The 23,635-nt window shown below is 52.3% G+C and overlaps 1 protein-coding gene across 1 annotated transcript in view; it reads right to left on the bottom strand.

The window, feature by feature from the left end:
• Nucleotides 1–22,476, bottom strand: part of LOC130538972 (uncharacterized) — a 33,521-nt gene extending 11,045 nt beyond the window's left edge. Inside the window, exons 1-7 of the mRNA XM_057057037.1 lie at nucleotides 22,120–22,476; nucleotides 9,920–10,540; nucleotides 5,719–5,858; nucleotides 3,541–3,639; nucleotides 2,022–2,153; nucleotides 1,827–1,946; nucleotides 1,442–1,480 (exon numbers count right to left, since the gene is read on the bottom strand). Of these exons, the coding sequence (XP_056913017.1) occupies nucleotides 1,442–1,480; nucleotides 1,827–1,946; nucleotides 2,022–2,153; nucleotides 3,541–3,639; nucleotides 5,719–5,858; nucleotides 9,920–9,989 (600 nt within the window). The 5' untranslated portion in view covers nucleotides 9,990–10,540; nucleotides 22,120–22,476. The remainder of the gene's footprint in view (nucleotides 1–1,441; nucleotides 1,481–1,826; nucleotides 1,947–2,021; nucleotides 2,154–3,540; nucleotides 3,640–5,718; nucleotides 5,859–9,919; nucleotides 10,541–22,119) is intronic.
• Nucleotides 22,477–23,635: the final 1,159 nt, after the last annotated feature.

Below are 23,635 nucleotides of genomic sequence, written 5' to 3'. Positions count from 1 at the left end.
ATAAGAACAAATAAAGACGTGGCGTTGAATGGGGAGGGGGGGGGTTGAAATGAGAGCAGGGATATAAGGGGGCGTTTAAAAAAAAGGGGGGGTATGGGTAATAGGATGGGGAGATGGAAATAGAAATTAAAAGATGTGAGGTGGGAAGAAGAAAGAGCACAAGTATAACAGGTCAGGCAGTAGTTCAAGGCACTGAAGGCAAGGTCAGCGTTCATTCAAATGGCTGCTTTTAGGGTGAATCCGTTGTGGAACTAACATAAAGAGTGTTTTATTTATTTATTTTTTTAAAAAGAGTTTGCTCTGCGGTTCAGAGCAGGAAAAAAGAGACTGGTCCCGCTTTTATCTGTATGGCTGGAGCGAGAAGCTAATTAGCTTAGCGTAAAATGAAGCAGCCATCTTGACTCTTGCAGCTAGCGAAGAAAATGTAAATTTTGTGACATTTGGGGTAAGTTTCCACTGCAGAGTGCACAAAAATGGGCTTCCAAGAGTGCCGATGGCTAAACCGTGACAGTGTCCTCAGGTGCATTTCCAACAAGTAAACCAGAATGAAATGGGGAAATAAACCACGGTATTGCCTCTAGAAAGCCTGAAAGGTGAAATAAAGCACGTCCAAATGCCCCCTTGGGTTCCCCTTTAGAGTAATCAATGTGATAAAATGCCCTCAATGTGAATTTATCAATAAGTGATGCACAGTGGTCACATGTGCTAGCATTGCCAGCTTTCTTGTTTATTGACAGCACCTTATTGGATGATTTAGCTAATTATCTCAAGCTAATTCTAACACACTCACACACACACACACACACACACACACACACACACACACACACACACACACAGAAAGGAAACAGATTCCCAAACTGTCCAACTCCCCTTTTCTAGCCACAGATTGGAGTTTTGTCAACCAGCATCAACATAATCGATGGAATGTCTGCATGGAAAACCCACTTTGAAGGATCTAAAAGGCGGCTGGACGAGCCAGCGAACACTCTGAGTAAGAGTTAGTGTTGTCTGTATTCAGTGTGAGCAAACAGAGGGAAAAAAAAAACCCACATCATGTTGAGCCAAATAAATACACGGGGCCAAAAGGTAGGGTGGTGAGGGGGGGGGGACAACCAATCAGGGGGGACATGTCTTTGGAAGAAATCAGAACAGAGACACAGATTAAATTAAAAAATATGGCTGTACAACATTGCACTGGCAAATGGGAGTTGAATGGTCGAACAAAACTGCTCGCTAGGATGATCTACTGTGTGTTACTGGCGTGGTGGAGGATCATGAACCATTAGATCAAGCAGATCAGTGATCAGGTGGTGTTTACGGTCCGGGTTCAATCGCTAGTGGTGTTATTTTTGGGAGGGAGGGGGGTGAAATCGGCGCTGGTGAAGCTGTAGGGGGGGTGTCGAGGTCCAGGTGTGCACGGGGCGCTTGCGGGACCTACCTGGTAAACTGGATCGTCCACCTCGTCTTCCAGGATGGTCTGCACGACAGCGGGGGGGGGGGGGAGAGAGAGGATGGTTTAAAATGTCCTCGTTTAAAGGCAGCGCAGCCAAATTCAGTGTCATTCGGATACAGGAGGGAAAGAGAGAGGGAGAGAGGATCGCTATAGGAACATCTGGAGAAGCAGGGCAGAAGGAAAACATCTCCGGGCCCCCGTGGAGCAGCACTGCAGGCACCAGCAGGCAATCAAACGTAATTAACGCCACAATTTCTGCCCCAAATGCCTCAACTTTAAACGTCTGAGAACAAGAAGAACCTCAGAGGAGGGCAGGGGTTGCAGGGGGGACGTGCCGGACGCGGACGGCTCCGGAACGGTCGGCACCTACCTGGTAGACCGCCTGCTCGCACTGTTTGTCCTTCTGGGCCTTCTTCTCCATCTCCTCCCGCTGCTTGATGTCATAGATGAGGGTGAACAGGTCACGCAGGTCGATGATGAGCGGCTCCGCCTGGACCAGGACGCAAAAACACAGATTTTTCCGGGCCCATTCCCTTTTTTTCCCCGTTGCCGGAGACACACTTACCGACTGGGCGGTCTTGATGGCCACGAACTTGTGGTGGCCCTCCTTCCCACAGACGTACCCGAAGGCCCGGTGGTCCCTGGTGTCCTTGGCGATGTAGCTGATCTCGTGGACCGAGTGGTGATGGAGAAGCACCTGCGGAACAAACAGCCCCCGAAGTGAAAATCTCCCCTCTTTAGAAAAACATCCTGCATCAGTGAACGCGGCGTTTGGAAGGAAAAGTAGGTCGGCGCCGGTTTAAACGTTGTGTTTCTTCTTTGCACATCGTCGAGCGAAATGCAAATGAAGGAGGGAGAATCTAATCTCCGTTCCACTCGTTCCTCCCTGTGCTGAATCTGGAAGCCATTAACTATTGTTCCGTAATCCAGCGTGTTTTGGTCCGTTCACACGGGGGGGATCCACGTCCTGCAGTTCCTTTTCGCTTTGATCTGTGTTCTGCTTTGATCTCGAGGCAGTGAAATGGTGGGGGGAAAAAACCCACGTTCCAGTTTACTCCAGGACTGTTGGGCAGTCGGCAGTGGACAAATGTGCGACATTCCCAGACAGTGAGCGAATCAGCTGCCCCCCGCCCCCCCTCCCACCCCCAACCTGTCGCTACATTATTAGCAGAGATTAGCCTCCGCATTGGGGAGGAGCTTTCCTGTAAATATTAGCGCCCCAGATTAACGTATAACACAAAAACTAATGTGAGCGGCGTTCCCGATTGAGCGGAATCATGTCAGCTTTCCATATAAATGCCTGCTGATGCTTCCTGCGCTGGGCTGATCCCCGTTTTTCCAGCGTAATAACGCAAGTGGGATATTAGGCGCCGAGTGTTATTTACTGCCGCTAATCAGTAAATAAAATGAAATGCATTAGAGGCCTGATTTCCAAAACAACAAATGAGCTTGTCGGGAGCTGGTGAGCCGGTTGGTGGTGCTGGAGGAGGCTGAACGTTCTTTTCCATAACGGGCGGAAGACGCAGCGCGATCGTTTGATTATAGGCGGTCTCATCAAAGACGGGCGCTGGTTGGACGGGAGCTCTTGTATAATTATCAGTTTAGCGCTAATGACAGCTGAGGTGGAGCTGTGATGTAATTAGCATTAGCTGCAATGATCATTAAGGGGTGGAACTGAGTGCTAATTATCGGTTAGCGCTGATGAGCAGAGGGGGCCTATCTAGCCAACACTACGCCCCAGGACAGGGGAGTGCCGAGCTCCTCCATCATCCTGTAATGGCACAGCAGGCCTCCGAGTCGGCCGGTGGGGGGGGGCGGAGAAACCCTCCGTCTCATCACATTTTCCTTCACGGGTCGAGCCATCCCAAAGTCCTGCAGCGGAGACGCGTTGCAGCCGTTTACTCGGGGTAAAATATCAAAGAAGAAGAGTCTGTCTTTTTTTGGGGGTGCGGTTAATGATGGAGCTCCATCAGTTTTTCAGGCTCTCGCAGGTGAACCATCTTCCCTACGCACAGGTACGTCAGCCAGGCTCACAAGATGGCTGCCCTGGCAGAGTCCCCCCCCCCCGCCGACGCGCTACTCACCCCTGATCTCTCGCAGTAAATCTTGATCCCGCCGAAGGAGACGGTCAGGAAGACCCTCTGCTTGTGCTCCCCTTTGGAGCGAGCCGAGGACGCCATTCCCTGCGGGAGAGCAAACGGAAAATCGAGTGAAGAGATGGAGAGATATCAGGGAGGGGGGGGGGAGGTGTGTTTGAACCACATCTTCTTTTAGGTGTCACTTCCTGAAGCATGACCCTCGGAGGACTTCACACGCCGCAGCAGATCTGATGATTATTACTTCTCTTCCCGCTCGACACCTTTTCCCTCTCAATTTTGTCTCGGAGTGGGTCTCCTGCTCCCTGGCAGTGACGCGCACAAGTGCCGGCTCGCAACAATGGGGGGAGATTTGCTGACAGAACGTGTCGGCCCGCTCAGGCGCCTTCACAGACTGCTGACAGAACGAGCGTTCCGGCCTTTGAAGTGCGCTTTTTCCCATGGATCTCAGTGGCTCTCCTCTTTCATGTCCTCAGCTCCAGTAAAGGAGACGATTAACATTTACATTGTGCTTCCCGAGCGCAGCTCCCCATTTCATGTCCGTTTTTAAGGACGAAATCTTTGTTAAATCCGGTCGACGGCGGCGGAGCTCCGCTTCCGCGGGAGCCTTTTTTAAGGAAACGATCCATTTACAGGTCGATAATTGATTGGAGATCATAGAAATGGAGTCAGGGAAGAGATGGAAGCGGTCTGATTCTGATTGGACCCTAAAGAAGGAAAAACGCTACAGGAATAAATAAGAAATGGAGTGAGGGAGCGAGGGGGGGCGGCAGTCATCAATCAGCCATCGGCTTCTCCATTTGGGGCGTATCCCTCCACGGCGGGACCCGTCCAGAGACCATGTCCCCTCCTGTATCTGCTGTCCAGATAATAAAAGACCCATATCAGCGTCTCCACTGGCTGCTGCCTGCTAACCTGGGAAAACCCGGTTCTATTGGACGTATCGCTCCCAACAGAGACGACGTTGAGAGGCTCTTCATTCCGGCTATTGTGCTGCGCCTACCCTGAGGTCTCCCACATGTTTAGTCTGTGGGAAGAGAACAAGCCAGGCATACACGCCCCCACCTGGAAATGGATTCCTATCAGCAACACATGCCGCCATGATCCCAACACAACCTCCGTTCCCTCCGAATTACTGGGAATGGAACAAACCTCCACGCAGGGACGCTGTTGTTAATATGGAAATCCTACTGGTAGTTTACACCAACCCTCTGAGCAGCGCCGGGGATTGAGACAGTTAAGAAGGACTCTGGCGCGTCTGCCAATTCACAGCGTTCTAATCCTCAAAGGGCAAAATTATCTGTGATTTCCGAGTTGGAGGTTTTATTGTAAGAAAAACTGGTGTCATCTGTACCCAATTTAGCGTTTTATCTATTGCTACAATAGCATCTTTTAGCCCATAAAGCGCTAAAGGATACGGTCGCGCACCTCATTGAAGGTTTTTTTAAAGAAAAAAATAGAATTTCTGGTGGTCTGAATATTAATGCAACAGTATCACGCTCTGCTTACGGGAGAGGTAAAAATTCTGTTAGCTTCCGTTAGCTTACGTCAGGCTTAACTTGACCCGATTTTCCGTAAAATGAGGTCACGCTACAGTTTGCGAACATCTTACAAATGTTTCATATCCTTCATTCTAAACCGATAAAAGGCTGCGACTGACACCACGGCAGCTCGTGGTGGCGCAGTTCAGGGGTCTTGTAGACGTTTGGTGGAAGAAAAAATACAGTATTTAACTGCTTTAAGCTTCTTGGAATAAGCAGGCAATTTGCCTCGAGGCCAAAAAAGATACTGAAATAGACGCTGAAAATACAGGGGAGGGGAAACCGAAGGGGGGGGGCGCTGCTGCCATTTTGGAGATATTTGAGTAATGTGGGACTGCATTTTGTTCCTGCTGGGAGGGGAAAATAACCTGGGAAATAATGAAACCGGACCTTTGTTTGTTCCGTCTGGTCGGTTCAGATGTTGCGAGAGTCAAATGCAGAAGAAGACAGAGCTCATGACTCATTCAGCAGGCAACACAGCCATGCCTGAGCATGGCGTGCTCAAATCTGACTGAGATAAGTGGAGGGCTTCCATGAATGATGTCCCTGCACACACACACACACACACACACACACACACACACACACCACACACACACACACGCACGCACGCAGGAGTCTGCACCTTCAGCTTCATCATAGAGTCCTGGCACAGCTTGTCCCCACGCGCCGCTGACACCTCATCAATCCCGATCAGTTTGGCCTTGTAGCGCACGCCATCTCCACGGAAACGCTTAATAAGCCCCGCCTCAGTGCGGTCCTGACCTGTAGAGGAAGAGCAAAAAAAAAAAGAAAATAGATGACAGGAAATGAGAAAGGGAGACTTGGAAAATGATTTACAGGAAGCCGGGATGCGTGAGTTCATCGACGCCCCGTGGCGTTAGCATCACGCCACGCTTCGGGTTTCGGGCTGAAGAGCGCGCGTTTTGCGTCGGCTTACGTATAAATATTTATGGAATAGGAAATGCGGACTGAATAGTAAATTATCGGCGGCGTGCAAAGATTGAAAAGAAAATTGGACTCCGGATTGAAAATGAAGCTGAACAAAGGTACCGGAGCAAATGAGAAAACAAGAGGGAAAATCGCTGTTGCGCCACCTCTCGCAGGGCATTGTGGGGCACGCACGCACGCACGCACGCTCGGCTGGACGGTTGCGGGGGTGGCCGAGCGTGGGTGCTCATAGTTCCCATGGGTGCTGTTGACGGTGACACATCAGATTGAATGGCCACTATTGAGGGGAATCATCCCGCTCCAGTGATCTCCCACAATCCACCAGGCCCTCACTGGGTGATGGATGTCGGCTGGTGGTACCATGGCGTGAGACTGGGAGGGTGTGTGTGTGTGTGTGTGTGTGTGTGTGTGTGTCTGGACGGCCTCGGGCTTCGCCTCCGTCCACGCTCTCATCCGTGCGGCTGATTATTCCGTCCATCAGTCTCTGCCGCCGTCCTGACACCACCTTGACACCGACACCTCTCTGGCTCTGCAGCCGGCGCCGTTCTGATCAGGGCCGACCGAGCCGGGAGCGCCGCCCCGCGTCTACAACGTCTAATCCGAGCCCTCCTAACCTGCGCCGGCTGGTGGGAAACACCGACTCCCATCGCATTTACACATCAGGGTAACAGGATTCAGAATCAAGGTCACCGGCACCTTGGAGGATTTAACAGTTTCTCAGCTGCTCGCTCGCTCAATTTCTAGGTCACGATCACGCACGGCGGGCGCCTGCATGTGCAAGTGGCTGCCGAAGCTCCGCGTTCTGAGAGGACAAGGACGATCAGAGACGACCCCCGAACGTCCTCCTGCCATTAGCCAGAGTTTATTCTTTATTAGCACTTTCAAAGGGGGGGTGGGGTGGGGGGGGGGTTCAGTTTGGGTTGTAAGCTCTCGTCTCGGCCCTCTCACTAATTCATGAGGGCGCAGTCCTCCGAAGGGGGGAGGGGCTTGGCGTCATTAAAGTCTCTGAGCGGGTAAATGTCAAATCTGGGTCTAATTCAGACTTGTTTCCTCAACCCAGCGCACGCGAGTAAGTCACCCCCCCCCACTGAAGCCCAGCCCGATCCAGAGCCCTATAGTCTGTTCATGCATTATTATGTATCATCCTGATTCCACTGACTCACGCGCTCTGTAACGTAATGTAAAATGCATGCTGCTCCAGTTGCATTTTAAACACCATCGGACCAATTCCGCCTCTCAGATGAGCTTTTACCAGATGTTCGCTGCCATTTGTTCCTTTACATTCAGCCCGCTATTCCTCCTCACAACACTTCAGGAGAGATTTAGGGGTTTGTGCTCCGTTCTTTAAAAATGTAGGCCCCCGCACGCCGAATGAGCGTCTTCGACAGGGCCCCATAACTCGTGCGCTACGTGCTCGGAGTTCAGAGCTGCACGAGCCGGTGCGTCGCGTTTGATAATGAAAGCGCTGTCGGGCAGGCTGCTACATGATGTTACAGGCTGTAAACGGGAAACAGAAGCGGACGGGCGAAGGTGCGTGTCGACGGTCGGGGGCGGAGTTTACGCGCTTTCCTCTGGCGTCCTGGAATTACAGCTCCGGCCATCGCGTCGCCATCGTTTTACTGGATCAAATGAGTCATTTAGAGCAATAAGAGCTATCAAATGGCAACAATTCCAACAAGCGTTGGACTGAACGTGCTGCAGCCCTCCACCAGGGGGCAACTGGGTCATTCTCGTGCATTTATTGTGCAGGAAACAGCAGCACCTGGATACGTTAACAGGGATTAAAACGCTTTCATCAGGGGCTCTAAAGCAGTAAAATCGGAGGTAGACGGAGGCAAGAATCAGCAGGCGGCGCCGCATCCTGTTCCGAGGCTCGTTTCGTCCTTGCCGAACAAGAATGGGGACAGCGCGGGCACAGATGGCAACAGATGGAGAGTCAGAAGTGCCCCTCCAGATATGAGAGCTTGGCAACGGGAAACTTTTTGTTGGGGATCTGGGCATGGAAGCAGCTTAACCTTTGACCCTTTGGCCCGGCTCTTCCTGTCGGAGCAGGCGGGCGGGCGGCTGCTCATCATCCACTGTGGAGCCGCGCGCCCCCCCACGTGAAACATAAACTCTTCACCATTATCTCCTCTCAGCGGGAGCCGCCGGAGCCGGAGCCGATCCGCGGGGCCCGGCAACGCTCGCCGCTGATGACCGCAGCAGGCCACTGGCGCCGGTAAAGACAACGGACGCGGATCCGCTCCCGCCACCTGCCTCCTCCGTGCGCGCAGAATAACGCTCGTGAGCCTCGCCGAACACGTGGAGGCACATTTGCGTTAACGGCGGGTGCGCGTTCATCAGCGCCGGGCACGAGAATCGGGTTCGGGTAAAAGCGGTCACAGAGTCAATGAGGGGTGCTGTGCACGTGGGCGGGGACGATGTGAGGGATGCGGAGGCACAAACATGTTTACGGAGCAGCAGAAGGCGCCGGCAAACAGGTCATAAATAGCGTTTAGATTGGATGATGAGGAGGAAATCTGCTCTTCCGTCTTTTCCTGCTCTTCCTCCTCAATGACTCTCGTTCCTCTATTTCATCTCTTTTCAGGAGGTACCTACAGGTGACAGTGGGAGAGCAACAGTTGCTATGGAGATAGGGTAAAGTGAAGCATGTAAAGCGCTTCTGTCGATGGGTAGAAAGGAGCGTTGGCTTTATGAAGACTGTCAGAGGTTAGACGTGAAGATCGGGGGGGTTTAAATACGTGAGTGTGTCTGATTAGCGTGCAGAATGCAATGAATTAAGCCATCGGGATTCTGGTTTCATGCAAACCAGTAAAACCAGCAGCAGCAGCATCTGGAGGGACAGGAAGGTGGGAAATTTGGGTGGTGTGACATGATCGCAGCACTGCGGAGGAGATAAGTTTCCAGATAAGAGCTCTCGTATTTGTATGCGGTGTCTGAAGAGGGTCGCCTGAAATCCTGGGCCGCCTGGAACAAGAGAGTGGCGGCGTAATCGGGACCCTCCAGATGTTTCAGTGGGCTGATGAGCCCTATTTCTCGTTCACATGTGCACAAATGATATATTCCCTGACTCCAGAAGACTGATAACGTTGAGTTTCGGTCGATTTCAACCTGCTTTAGTATTTTTCCCACTGGGATAATCAACATTAAACGCACGTTAGCTTTAGCCAGTTTCCTTATAGGGGCCTGAACAGCATCTGTGCTGATTGTGTGATTGGTTCCAGCAGCACATGTGATTAACGTAGTAAAGTCAGGCTATGATGGCCTGTGCTGTCCCCCCCCCCCATGAGCCTCAAGGCCAAGAGTGTGATGGCTCCCTCGCTCCACTCTCCTGCGTCCACTTAACTCAAATCAATGGGCCCTCCTTCAGCCCGGCTATTCATCTGAACGGCCGACAGGGCCGGTGAGACACCCACGCAGGGCCTGGCCCCCCCACGGCCTTGAAACAGCCAGCCCCCAGAAGTCACATTTACTGGACTGGCTTGAGCGGTTTTATTTTATTCATTGGCAAAAAAACATGGGCGGGGGGGAGTTCAGGGGGGAGTTTAGATCACTCGACAGGATGTGAATTACCCCGGCCATGACACCTAAATCAGGACTACCAAACCCAGGCAGCACGAAACCGATGTTACAACATCTGTGGGCTCCATATGCCCCCCCCCCCCCCCCCCGTGTGGCCCAGTGTAACAGTATTTACTGAATGGAGCTGGAATACAAATAAACGCCTTCGTCGGCCTTCCTGATGATAGCGCCTGGCCGAGCATGGCGTGCAGACGCTAGGTCCTAGCCTGTCTACCGCCCACATGCTGACATTTGTCGGTGTCTCTGAGAAATTCGTCGATACGCAGGATGTTCTCCGACGATGTTGCACGTACCTTTGATCCTCCTGGACTCCCTTCTCTGGCTGGTTTTGACACCGGATTGAAGCTCGGCTTCCGCTGACATCCTCTCCCGCTGAATCCCTCGTCCAGCTCACAGCAGATCCACCATGGGTTAGCGACAAACTAACTAATCCGACCCGCTCCCAGTGTCCGAATCCCCCCGCCGCTCCAGTCTTTCTCACTGCTGCCCTTCACAGGAGCAAATCCATGGCGAGGCGTCCGGCGTTCCTCATGAAGTGAAGATGCAGCATCGACGGAGACGGTCACAGGCAGGCCATGGTATTTGGAGTATCCCGGACGTAAAAAATATATATATATATAAAAAGGAGTCGTATTATCGGCTCAGGTGATCCTCTTGAGAGCGGCTTCAGAGCAGATTTGGCATCTTCTGGAGCGTACCTGAGTTCCCTCCGTAAAGGGCAAGCATCACATGGTCCACCGGTGCTCTTTTCTGAGGGTCCGCCTATTACTCAGGAGTAATTCCCCCCCGGGGGAGCCTGCAACATTGATTGAATGAAATATTGTTCTTCAGAGGAGGACGGGAGTGGATATTATTCCTTGGCAGAGCACTTCAGATGCAGCCTGACAGCCCATCACGCGCGTTCGCCCCCAGCACTGCAAGGCAAGAAGACAGGAGGGACGACAGTTGACGTTAAACCGCTTCAAAATTAAGACGACAAACACGACTTGATCACTCATTAGAGCATTCGTCCAACACAGAAAGTGACAGGCGCCAAATGAACAAGTCAACAAAGGCGTAGCATCATCAGCTGTTAATGACATTGCAGCAAATTCGCCCCCCCCCCTGCCCACCGTCTGAGGGGACCTGTGGCGAAACGTGCGGATGCAGGGGACCTGTTGTTGCGGCGACGCTCCGTCGGGAGGAGGGGGAGGAGCCGAGCGGCGGCTGTTTCAAGGCGAAGCGGCAGAAGTCCTGGCAGAGCCGCCGCCCTCCTGGAACCCCCCCACGTTGTGCTTTAATGCCCTTGAATCATCCACAGCTAACACAAGCTGCCATGCCAAGCTGGCGCTGTGTCTGGTGCTGCTTTTGTTGGCATGGCGATAGCCCATTGTTGGAGGAGGGCCTTCAGCCCACGTTGGCCTGAATAGAGCGCCGGCGGACGCATGACGTTGTGTGACATTGTGAGTGTGTGGCGGACCACGACCGGTGCCCTTTCCCCCCGAAAATGGGTTTTTTTTAAAGTTTTTTTTCTATAAAATTGAGTTGGGGCTTGATGTCGTAACATTTGAGCCTGATTTCTGGTCCCATTCTCTTCACCTCAACTCCAAACTGGTTACAAAAGCGATCTTAAGCGATTCTTGGTAATCTGGATGATCCATAGACCTCGGTGTCAGCACTTTTCCCAACTTCTGTCTGCTCCGAAGACGCCGTCCCCTAAAAACGTCTATTCCCAGTGAGGATTTTTGGATTATCCAGAGTAACTGGAACACTGTTGCGGGATTAAAACATTGCATTTAGTGCGAGTTGTGCTCATTTCCAACGCGCAGGTATTGTTGGGATCTTCTGGGTATTATATAAATCTACCACCATGGATAGCGGCCACGTTTGTAAGGTCACATGACCAGGATTGCGTCACATGGCAGCCAGGGGACGTGCTAGTGTGCCGCTATAGCTAACTTCGCATTGCTCAGTCAGTGCTATAACAGGTCAACTGGGAAATAGTCCCGTATTTGCAAACTGGGGGCATCTAACTGGTCTTATCTCTGTATTCCCACATATTAGCTGGTGGAAAGTGTGTATTTTGATGGAGAGTTTCAGCATAAAGGAGTAAAAATGAAACCGGCACGTCCTCTGGTCTCTCCTATTATGGCTAAAGTGACCTGAAGATGATTTGCATTTAAAACTCTGCAGTGGCCTCATCCACACCTGATGCCCCTCCAGCTCCGGTCCGGCTGCCTCTCAGCTCTCACGGGGTCGATTATGTCACCTGAGTCCAAGCAAAAGGAGCAATTGCCCCTCAAGTACCCCCGGGAAAGTGTCCCACAGGGGTGGGGGTATTTTCCACGTCACAGAATGTCAGAATGTAATTTTCACAACCAACCGGGGAGATGTGGCTCATTGTATCAGGCGGAAGAGCGATTTAGAGTGATGCACGGCTGCTTGTCAAAGGCAACGCTATCTAGGTCACCCTGACTCCCCAATCTGCTCTGCGTTCCAACAGCTCGCGGTGTCTCTCGTGATTTGGGTCAGAGTTAACGAGCATCGCTCGTTTCTCCAGCTACTCGCACAATGTTTGGGGATGTGGCCCCCACAAAAGCCACATATTATTTATTAATTTGTTCGTCTTAGCGCTCCCTCCCGCGCCTTTAGGCCCGTCCGCCGACTGCTGGCTGACGCCTTTGGGGACGTTCCAGCCCGCGTCTGAGATTTCAACCTGTGATTGGAAGTATTGAACGGTCCGGCTGTGAGGAAACCTGATGTACGGTCGTCGCTCCCCAAACATTAAACATACCGGTGGATATATTGATTCTTTTCTTTGCCAAACTCGCCCCAGCCTGGGCCCGTTTCTTCCTCTTAGAAGAGAGTTTTCCAGGTTTCTGTCGCGGTTGTAACAGCTGCTGTATAAATAAAGCTAAATTGGACCACGTTACAGTGATCTATACTGAGATGTGGCACTTTTAGCCTTCAAAATAAAGCAAAACATTAAAATTCTGCCACAATTTCTCCGACTTCTTTTTCCCCAAGACGTCTAAATTCTAAAGGATCGGGATCACGCTTTATTTCTTCGCTTTCTTTAGCGCGGCGCCAGTGCTGGCGACAAAACAAAATCAGCATACGTACAATAGGAAAATGGCTTGACATGATAATTTGTTTACCAGAAAGCGAGACTGTAATTTAGACCAACTTTGATTTATGTACGGAGACAGATGGATGCAATTTCCAGCAACTGCGTTCAGTTTCCACTTGTTTGTGAATAAAAAAAAAAGGATCCATTTAGTGTGATCACAATTTCAGTGGTGTTTACAGTCTGACAAATATAATGGGCAATCACTGAGCACGCGTTGATTTTTAAATTGGATCACTCTTGGTCCCCCCCCCCCCCCCGGTAACATTGCCTCCTGAGACGGGTGTCTAATAGACTCCACAATCAACCTCATATTGTGCCTCCCCGCCACCGATGAGTAACAAAGGTTGAACAGCCATCCGTCACTGGATACGGCCAATTACGCCGCCATTCACCGCGGCCCCGACGGGAAGGCGGCGTCGGTGATTGCGGGGGGAGGCCCCCGTCTCAGTCTCTTCCTGGCCACGGCTGGCATGGCCCTGGTGGAACATTTGTTCCAGACCACCGTTGGCACCTCGCACCGGTCATCTTTGTTACAAAAATGCCCCCCGGCTTATGGGGCGGGACACAACTGTCACGCCCTGGCTGAGCGGCGCTGCCGTGTGGCGCCCGTGGAAGCAAAAGCAGCCCAGCGCGATTTGTATCTGACTAAAGCCCTAAAAACGTTCGCCCTCAAAGACTCCGACGTGGGTCTTATCACCACCACGCTGTCAAGCAACACGGTTGTTTAACGTGGCTCTACAAGATCGGCCGATAGCCCCCAGATCCCAGATAAGCTTCATTTGCTTTCTTTGGATTAATTGGTTTCCTGACGAGCCGGCGCCTGAGTGACATACAGGTCTTTACGCTGTCGCTGCCAATTACCACAAGAATGGTAAAAATTAAGCTAATACACGGGGAAGCTGGTCAAGGAATCAAACATTTTCACAGGCTCGCACAGCGTATTGGACGTCTTAAAGACCATCAAGTGATCGGGGGATGGACCACATGTCCTTGTCCTTTAGCAACGTTTTAACGTTTTAACTTCCGCATGTGGAGATTCCGCCCAGCCAACGTTTAAACATCACAGACAAAGGAGAAAGACTCCCACCTTTCTCCTCCCTCTGTCCTTCTTGCCTTCCAGGGGGGAACCGATAACCTCTGAGACCAGACTGCTCAGCCACGGCCCATTAGTTCACCTCATTCTGACAAGACGGAGGGCCTCCAACAATGGAGGACTCAAGTGTGCAAGCGGGGGGGGGGGGGGGGGGTGTGAAAGGATGGGGAAAAAAAGGGAAAAAGGGAACAAGTTTGGGTGTTTTACCTGCTCTCATTCACTCTCTTTGGGAGAAGAGAAGCTTTGTTGCTACAGCTGGTGAGCTAACGAGAGGTCGGCGTCTTTGCTAGGCGGCGCCGACCGGTGTCAGCGAAGGCCTCGGTGCGAGACGCCTCCATGGGGGCAGCTCCACTCCTGAGGGAAGGAAGCCCGTGGCGAAGACGTGTGCGTCTGAGACGCGTCATAAACGAACAAACAGACCGATGGCGAGGAGCTGACGTCTCCGGGTGAAACTATTAATGGGCTTTGGGCTCCTGTCTGTTGTAACAGACGTATTCAGGCTAATAAAGTGTCACGAGCTCCCCACGGTGAGGGTAAACAAATGTGTGAAAACAAGATGGGGCCGCGGCTCCTCTCTCCTCCATTCTGTTTATTCATTCCACCCACCACATGCAGGGAATCTGGAAGGATCGCTCCTGCCCCCCCCCCCCCCAGCCAGCCAAAACACCCCCTCTAATGTCCCTGTGTGGCTTCCCGGAGGAGTCTTTAATTCACTCTTGATTGGGTTTGTGGCTGTGCTGTGTCTCAGCATCTGAGCGGTGTGTTAAAACAGGCTGTTTACCGTCTGACACAGAACTGGGCCGGCTCCAGAAGGCCTGAACAAACACCCCAGATCAACAACGAGCCCGTCAACACGGAGCCTCCCACCCTTCACTTGCTCCCCTCGTGGCGTTTCATCCTATTTTTAATCACAATATCCATATTTCTTTGGCGTTCTACCTCATCTTTCAGCGGATTCTCCTCTGCCCTCCTTTTCTTTGTGTGGAAAAGAGGATAAAACCACGTTTCATTTGGCTGCTTCTTTTCTACAAAAGAGCCGAGGACATGCCGTGGGGAGCTAATGAGACAATTAGTCCCTTTTCCTGTTTTCTGTGTCGTCTTTGAACTAAATAAACAGCCAAAAGGTGTCCTCTTTAATTGCGTGTTGGTTCACGGGCCTAATAAAGCACTGCAGGAAAACCCTCGATGGTGGATTTCACGCTTTGTTGTTCTCATCTGAGAGGAGACGCGCTGGACTGTGGACAGTTAAATACGTATCTGCGGATAAAAGTGGCGCCGATCACAGCAGCCGAGGAGGGAAACATCGCACCTGCGACCTACGAGGCGGCGTTAAGACGGCGGTCTCTTCAAAAAGGAGCCTCACAGGTCCACCGCTTACCTAGCGTCTCAATGCAAATGGCAGCAGCCTGTATTTACTGCTGATGTTGACTACTTGACAGTAATGGCTCGTTCCTTAGTGGCTAACGATTTGAAGCGTAAAGGCACTTTTCCATCGCCGTCTATGAAGAAAAGGAACACGTAAACACGGCCCGAACGTGTCAAAGAAAGACTGTTAACAGCGGCTAAACGACGTCGTGCTAACGACTCGTGTTTGTCTGCCCGTCTTTAAAGATGGGAGCCTGTTCTTGCAGCTCGCTGAGGCCCCGCAGTGCCAGATGAGTTGTTCCAGAGGTGGTGGTGGAGGGAGGAGGAGAAGAAAAGCAAGCACATCTGTAGACGGGAACTCCACGGGCGAGGAGCTAGCGAGGACAGACAAATCTGCTTCATCTGAAGGACAGACGAGCACAATTACTCCAAAAATGCACACGATTCGCATGTTGGAATCTTTCCCCCGCATTGAACCTTTGCGGTTTCCTTTCAGACCGGCACATGATTGACATCTCACACAAAGGAAGCATTAGCATATCTAACTCTTTTTTTTTTTGCTGACGAGCTACTCAGGTTGATTCGCGCACAGCTGAAGCTCTTTCGGAATTCTTTAAAGATAATACGGCACGACTGCTAATATCACAATTACCGCCGGTTTGCAGTGAAGTGATTTTATTTATTTATTTTGCAGCTGTGCCGCTGATTATTCCCACAAAGTGCACTTAAACGTTCCGTGTTTTCCCTGAAGGATGCCCCACGTCTCCCCCTGCAAACTAACAGGTGCTAGTTTAAATGTGCTTTAAGGGGGGGGCTGAAAAAGGCACACGTACAATCTGTTTGCGCCCCAGATCGCAGCCTCGTATGGATGAAGGTAATTAATGAAGCTTCATCTCGGCTCAGCGTGTCTCATTAATCTCTCATGAACGGAGAAGCGACGTATGGAACGGCGGGAGGTGTGAAGCTGTCGTCATCTCACATGTGATCACGCTCCGGGGGGTAAAACACCCCGTCCACACCCTATTGGCGACTAATCAGCCGGTAAAGAGAAGTTAAAGGTGCGGCGGGCGCGAGGAGGCGACGCTCCAGGGCCGATGGGAGCCAAACGTGGCCCAAAGGAGCTGAGCGGGCTCAACGTGTCGCCTGCAGGGGGCGCCACACAGAGCTCCTATTAAGAGGTTGCAACGTTGAGAAGACACAGCTCCTCCCCCATCCCTCCATCCATCCATCCCTCCATCATCCATCCCTCCCTCCATCCATCCATCCCTCCACCCATTCATCCATCCATCCACCCATCCCTCCACCCATTCATCCATCCATCCCTCCATCCACCCATCCCTCCATCCATCCCTCCCTCCATTCCTCCACCCATTCATCCATCCATCCACCCATCCCTCCATCCACCCATCCCTCCATCCATCCATCCCTCCCTCCATCCATCCATCCCTCCATCCATCCATCCCTCCACCCATTCATCCATCCCTCCCTCCATTCCTCCACCCATTCATCCATTCATCCCTCCCTCCATCCATCCCTCCACCCATTCATCCATCCATCCCTCCCTCCATCCCTCCATCCATCCACCCACCCACCGATCTATCTATCTATCTATCTATCTATCTATCTATCTATCTATCTATCTATCTATCTATCTATCTATCTATCTATCTATCTATCTATCTATCTATCTATCTATCTATCTATCTATCTATCTATCTATCTATCTATCCCCCCCATCCATTCCTCCACCCATCCCTCCATCCCTCCATCCATCCATCCCTCCACCCATCCCTCCATCATCATCCCTTCCTCCTTCACCTGACCTCATTATCTCTCCGTCCTTCACCTGCAGTTAATCGTCTCCTCCTCCTCATGGATATAAGCTGTCTTATCCCTTCAACTTTTGCCTGATCATCTTGTCCTTGTCTCCCCGTTCATGTTCTGCCCTCCGTGTGTGTGTGTGTGTGTGTGTGTGTGTGTGTGTGTGAGAGAGAGAGAGAGTATCAACTGGAAAGGATTAAAAGTTTCCCCAGTTTGTGTGTTTGGGTCTGCTGTGGACTTCTGTCAGACTCCACATGTTATTAATCCATTTTAATCCATTTCCGTCTTTTTTCCCTCCTTCTATCTGAATTCAAGATGCAGATTCAGTCCAAATGCTCCCAAATTCCGACCCAAAGTGCTGCTAATGCATCTCGCGCCTTTCTGGAGGCGCCTGCTAACGTCTTTCATCACTACAGGTTTTCATCATCTTGCGCTCTACAAGCAGAGTTATGAAGTTAAATATTTTGATGGGGGGGGGCAGATGCAGCCTTTTATGTGTTTCCGTGCTGGGATGACTGGACGGCCACTGGAGCTTTCTGAATTCCAGAAAATGTGACTCATTTTTGCATGTTTTCATACATGATGTGGCCGCGCAGCAACTAGAAGAATTAAACAGTCAAATATAATTACATTTTCTGCTCCCTTTCTCGTGTGTTTCTTTTTTTTTCCCTTCCTCCAACGCTGCCATATGAAAATAACGCCAGCAGACAACCTACTGGCTTCATCTACTCCTAATTATACTCAGTCGGCCTCCGAATTTAAACGAATGCGGCCAAACGCACATAAACAGTGGTCACATGACGACCCGCTGACAGCAGCTTTACCCAACACCAACGCTGGAACAAGTGCTGGAAATCGGATGAAAATTGATCCCATCAGAGGGAGGAATCCGCCGCCAAGCCTCTATTTGATGGCGTATTTTATCAAAGGCAAATACAAACGAGCCTCGGCTACAGCCGCCGCCGCCGCCATGCTCGTGCTGATCGGCCTCACGAGGAGCCGCCGTCTCCCTGCGGGGAACAGAGTTGTAGGAAGGCCTGATGGGATGAAACCGGAGCGCTCCCCGTAGGTGACGACTGCTCCGCCGCGGTGGGGGCCTCCCGCAGCGCATCTGGGAGATGAGCGCGGAGGAGAGGCTGACAAATTGGGTCACACGGACGTGGCGTTTCTGGGTAATGCGGTGAAAACCCTGGAGGAGTGCGGTTGGGTGGCTGCACGTGCACACAACTGGGGCAGCGCCGCCGCCACGTTCCTGACCTCCGGCCGGCGGCGCTGCGAGGTTACGCGGTATTTAATCGCCTCCCGTTCATTTAGAGTCCCTGGCTCTAAATGTTTAGAGTCCTAATAGACTCTAAATGAATGGGTCCAGCTGAGCAACGCACGTTGCTGCTGACGTGGCGGCGGCAGAGATCCAAGTTCTGAGGCCAAACCTCGGCTCCCGGATCACGTCAAGTGTGTGACAGCGTGTGCCCGCACCCCATCACGTCGCATCCGATCCCATCACATGATACCCCACGTCTGGCGCTCGCTGCTCATTTTTTGAAATCCGACTCCTCTCGTTTTGGAGCTCGTTCGCCTCGACGCAGATCAGAAGACCACGGTTTGGGTGGATCTTGTCAGCCGCTCCCTGACAGGCCCGTCCAGGTCGATCCGGACCTCCTGCAGGACGTGTGGAGCTCCTCATACATCAGTGGATGGATGAGCGTTTCATGCACGGCCAACCGGCGCGCTGCGAGTTGAGCCGAAGGTCGTCCTGACTCGCCGCTACAGTATCTCGGAACCCGGACGGCTCCGGACAGACACGCTAAATCTCTACGGCCGGCTCGTATTAACGGCAGAAAGGCGACGGTGGGGTTGACGGGAGGAAGACAGCGGGGCAGTGATGCAGCACACATGCAGCCAGAGACAGCTGAGAGTACAGTAATAAGGAGCGGGTCCAGATTGCAGGAGAGCCCCGAGGCATATGGCACAGCCCCCCATGCCTCCCAGCTAATTGAGTCCTAATGAATCACTGCTTTGGCATGGTACACGTCCCTCGTGATGGCTGGTGTCATTGATGCATTGAAGATCCGGTGGAAGCGAGGCGGGAAGTGCAGGTCATTCCCGCTTAACATGGGGGTGGGGGTTGGGGGGGTGGTCAGGCTGAACACTTCACACTCTCACCAGATGTTACAGGCCGCGGCACGGGGCCCCTCTCGCCACCCAGCTACACAAAGAAGCTAATTGTTTGATGGGCTGGCAATTGAGTGGCCCATTTGATTCCGTTAGCGCGATAGTGCCGGGGGTCGCCACCTCGTTGTCGGCTCAGCAGGGTCGGCGCGACGAGGGACGCGCAGAGGCAGGCGTGAAGTCAACGGTGCTTGAACGCTCATTTACGGGGGGTTAGCGGCTGAACGTTGCGTTTGAATCGATGGCAGCTCGGCGTGAGCGCTAACCGCGGCTCACGCTCGCCCAGTTAATTGTTTTATTGGCCACGTACTGTTTCCCTCACTGGATCATGTGATTCAGTTACTGTAACACAAAGTGACACTGATACAATCCGACGCCGCTGCAAACAGCAGGATCCAATTGTATTTACATAACTCCGACGCGGATATTAAAAAGAACGTAATGAAGTTACGTGTAACACAACACGGACGTAGGATCGGGGCTTGCGGGGGCTTGGTTCGGGTTTATGAAAAATGGGGGCCACTTTTTAAATTGTTTCTTATTCGGGGTTTTAAATGTTGCGTGATGTCATAATGTCAGGTTTGCTCGCATTTTCTGCACAAAAGAGAATAAAGCAAATGTTTAGGAAACCCTCCCCTTCAGTGGAGACGACTGAGATGACCTCTGACCTTTCTCTGTCAGGGGCCACGTCTTGAATCCAGTCGATGTGACGAGGACGCCACGGAGACGAGGACTCCGACCGCCCTGAAAGCTCATGGAAACTGCTTTTATAAAAGATTCAGGCGGCGTGTCTCATCCTGAATTCTGCTCCATTGATGTCGGCCTAACCCCCTGTTCTTCAGACGCATTATCCCAGAGTACTCCTGAAATCACCAGCGATTTCCTGTCGTGGCGATGCCGCCGCCGCCGCACGAGGCGAAACAACAAAAGTGATAATAAAACCGTCTTTCGCCAGGCAGATGGAAGCGACGCGGCGGGAAACGGGTGAGAGAACCCCGAGGACTTCAGGAGGAGTGAAAAACAACAACCGGCGCCGAGAAGAAGCCCGACCACTTTCGACTTCTCGCAATAATTGTGAAAAAAAGGGGGAGTAAGGAATTACGGTTTTAATCGGATGAGATATAACTCCTGTATCCACTGGTGTCAGGAGCTAAATTAACTGTCTGGATTCCACTGGGGGAGCCAACAAAGCCCTTACTGGAGAAGCCAGGGCTCTCGAGTGCTTTGTTCAGCTCCATCTTAAGCCCCACAACTCACACTGGGCTGCAAAGAACTGCATTGGGATGACATCTGGAAATAGTCCTGCACGCCCTGTGTGTGTGTGCGCATGTGTGTGTGTGTGTGTGTGTGTGTGTGTGCGCCCTGAGCCCCACAGCCGAGCCACCGGGCGCAGCTTAGGCTCTGTTGCAGAACATCCTCTGTAAGGAGATTACTAAAGGCAGTTTGGTCGCTCGGTGAGAGGCGGCAGTGAACTTTGGCACCGGTGTCAAAACGCCAAGCGGCGCCTTTGCTCGCGTCCGTCCGGGCCGCAGCGTAAACATCCACCTCCTCCGGAAGCTGCCAGCAGTTTAAGCGCTGCTTTTCCGCAACGACAGTCAAAGGACATTTTCCATCCACGCTCCTCCATCAGCAGCCGAGCGGAAAACCACCGCGATGGACATATGGTCCAACCCCGTGTTGGGCACTTCAGCTGGTCTTATTATCAGATTCAGGTTTAGCCAGGAGGGCGTTTGAGTTTTAAGAGCCCTTGAGATCAAATCAGGAGAGCAAGAAGCTCTAATGTCTGATCCTGACCTCCTTTCACATCATTCCTGTTCTTGCTCAGCCCTTTTCCCTCTGACACCATCGAGGTACTTCCTTTTTCAACAGCCGATGTAACTGAAATGATGAAGAAAATCAAGCTACAAACACAACTAAGTATTCCGATCTGCCAAAACAAGAGGCAAGAGTCAAGTTTATTTAGTTGTAGGATGTTGTTAAAACGGTGGCAGACAGCAGAAAGTTGAAGAGATGTAATCTACAGAGTACGCGTCCCTGATACCATCGATCTCCTGTCGGGAAAATCGATTCGGAAGCGCAGCCGCAGTAGGACCACCCCGCCTCCCGGCACCGCCGCCACCTCAGTACGCGTCCACAATTAACAGGACTGGAGTTTCTGTCCCCACATTGACCCCCCGCGCATGGATAAAACGCACAGGACCCCCTCTTCTGCGGGCCTGCGCGCCGCTACCCTGCCGGCCGGTGCCGCTGCGCTGCGCTGCGCTGCGCTAAGCTGCGCGCTCCCCAGCGGACATCCACAGGTTTCACCCTCTCGCTGCAACCCGCAAAACCCCGCTCAACATTCTCAAACAGCCCACGGGGGCGGGCGGATGGATGGATTGAGGGGCAGATGTGCGTCATCGTCCTCTCGGTCTTGTGGAACCGGAGCGCGTTAAGACGCAGCCGTTTGAAGATGACTTAGTGCTGTTGCGTCAGGACAGCTCTTCATTTGAATACTGGGGAGGGAGGGGGTTCGGACGTGCTTGGTGGAGCTTTTACCCCGTACTTCTGAGCTAGATCCAACCCGCATTCTATAAAGCAGCCTCAGCTTGGCGTGAGGTCGCTTCCAAACGAAAACGTCCTCTCAGATTTTGGTGCTCAGATCGACCTGGAGCAGCAGGTCTGTGACGGCCGGCCGGCGTTTGGGGTCTGAACGGCGTCAACGCTGCTGTTCACGCGCACATTTCCGATCGCGTTCCCCACATTTGATCAAATATGGGGCCGCTCCGGTCGCCCGCATCACACCGCTCCGCAGCCGATTCCACCCGGCGAGCAGCGCATCGCAGATCCATAAATCTCGCCACGCAGCCGCGCTGCCATGCATCCTTAAACAGTTCCACGGTGCTCGAACACACACGCACGCCGACACGGGAGGACAGAACTGAGGTGTAACTCACCTTTTCTCAGCGGATGCGTCTCCTGCGCGTCCCATTTCTGCCTTTTAATCCACATCTGTGCTCCCTTCATTTGAACGCTCTATTTTCCCCCCATTGAGGGAGAGAGAGAGGGAGGGAGTTAGTGTTTAAGAAAATCCATTTGTTAATTCCATTTGCCGGACACACAAGGTGAAATCACATTGCCTCGCTCCCCTAACATGTTTTCAAGACTTCCATAACGCCGATTTTCCTGCGGGTTTCAGCGCCTTTCCTGTCCCTGAAGTTGCCTGGTTACCTCTCACGCGCGGAGGCTGAGGGCTGCGCGCGGCGGCCAATCACCGCAGCAGCCGGAGAGATTAACTATTTCTTGGCTTCGCCGTCCTCGACTCGGGCGAGAATGAGGAGAGTGGGCGGGGAAACTGGGCCCCCGGTGGCGGAGGGGGGCAAAATTAAAATGCATAGAGAATAATGTAGAGAGAGGGGATCCGTTAGAGGGAGAGTGTGTGTGTGGGGTGGGGGGGGGGGGGGATTAAGCATTTTCGAAAAAATAAAGGATTGGGAGAGGAGGAGGGACCAGTTGCCACTTTCCACAACAACAGAGATGTAAGTGAATCAGGCTCCTTCTCCCAACACAGATCCCTCTCTTTCCTCACCCCCCCCCCCCCAAACCAATCCATCAGGGTAATTGATCGGCCCCCTTTAACCAGCCATCCGTCAAAAACAGAGACCCCCCTTCCCCACCCCACACACACTCACACACCTTAAACCCCCGCCGCCGTCCCACTCCGGTCGCCTCATCATCAGCTGTATTGATTTCAATCCCCCCCCCCCCAGGGTCCGAGGGACCGAGCCAGCTTCAATCACTGGTACCAGACACGTGGTTGTGAAAGCCCCCCCCCCCCCCCAAACTTCAATAGGGGGTTCCTAGATCCGGGTCAAGCCCCCGTCTCCCTCGCTCAACTACAGGAATGGCCTTGACCTTTCTGTCTGGTGGCAGGTAGCTTCAGACTGGACCCCCCCCCCCGTTATTAGACATGGCGCCACCTAGTGGTCAGTCCGAATCCGCGACAACGCGTTTTAACTGTGGATAGCTGGACTAAACGTGGGCCTTCGCACCCCCAGAGGAGCTCAAATGTGTCCTCACTGTGTCGCCGTTACTGTCAGTCACGAGTGGGTCTGGATTTGGTGCAAAATAGTCGAAATAAAATTGCTTTTCTCATTTTGTCGCCGTGTTTTGTTGCACTTTGGTGATTGATGCATGAATGGCTTCGCTCCGTTCTGCAGATTACACATGAAAACAACAGAGTTGGGGCCCCCCTTCCCCTCCCCCCGCCGCCAGATGAAAACGTGCGTGTTTTGTGGGAGTACAGTCCTCTCACACACACACACACACACACACACACACACACACACAGATTTTGGCAGCAATACACACACCCTTACACACACACTTGGCGGTTGATTGACATCTAGCTCTTGGCTTGAGCGCAGCTTAATCCCGCTGCTTTCACAGATGGATTCAGTCTTCTTCTTTCTG

This window comes from Takifugu flavidus, chromosome 15 (assembly GCF_003711565.1).
Source record: "Takifugu flavidus isolate HTHZ2018 chromosome 15, ASM371156v2, whole genome shotgun sequence".
NCBI lineage: Eukaryota > Metazoa > Chordata > Actinopteri > Tetraodontiformes > Tetraodontidae > Takifugu > Takifugu flavidus.
Note: the sequence above shows the minus strand (reverse complement) of the source record. Positions and strands in the feature narration are given on the sequence as shown.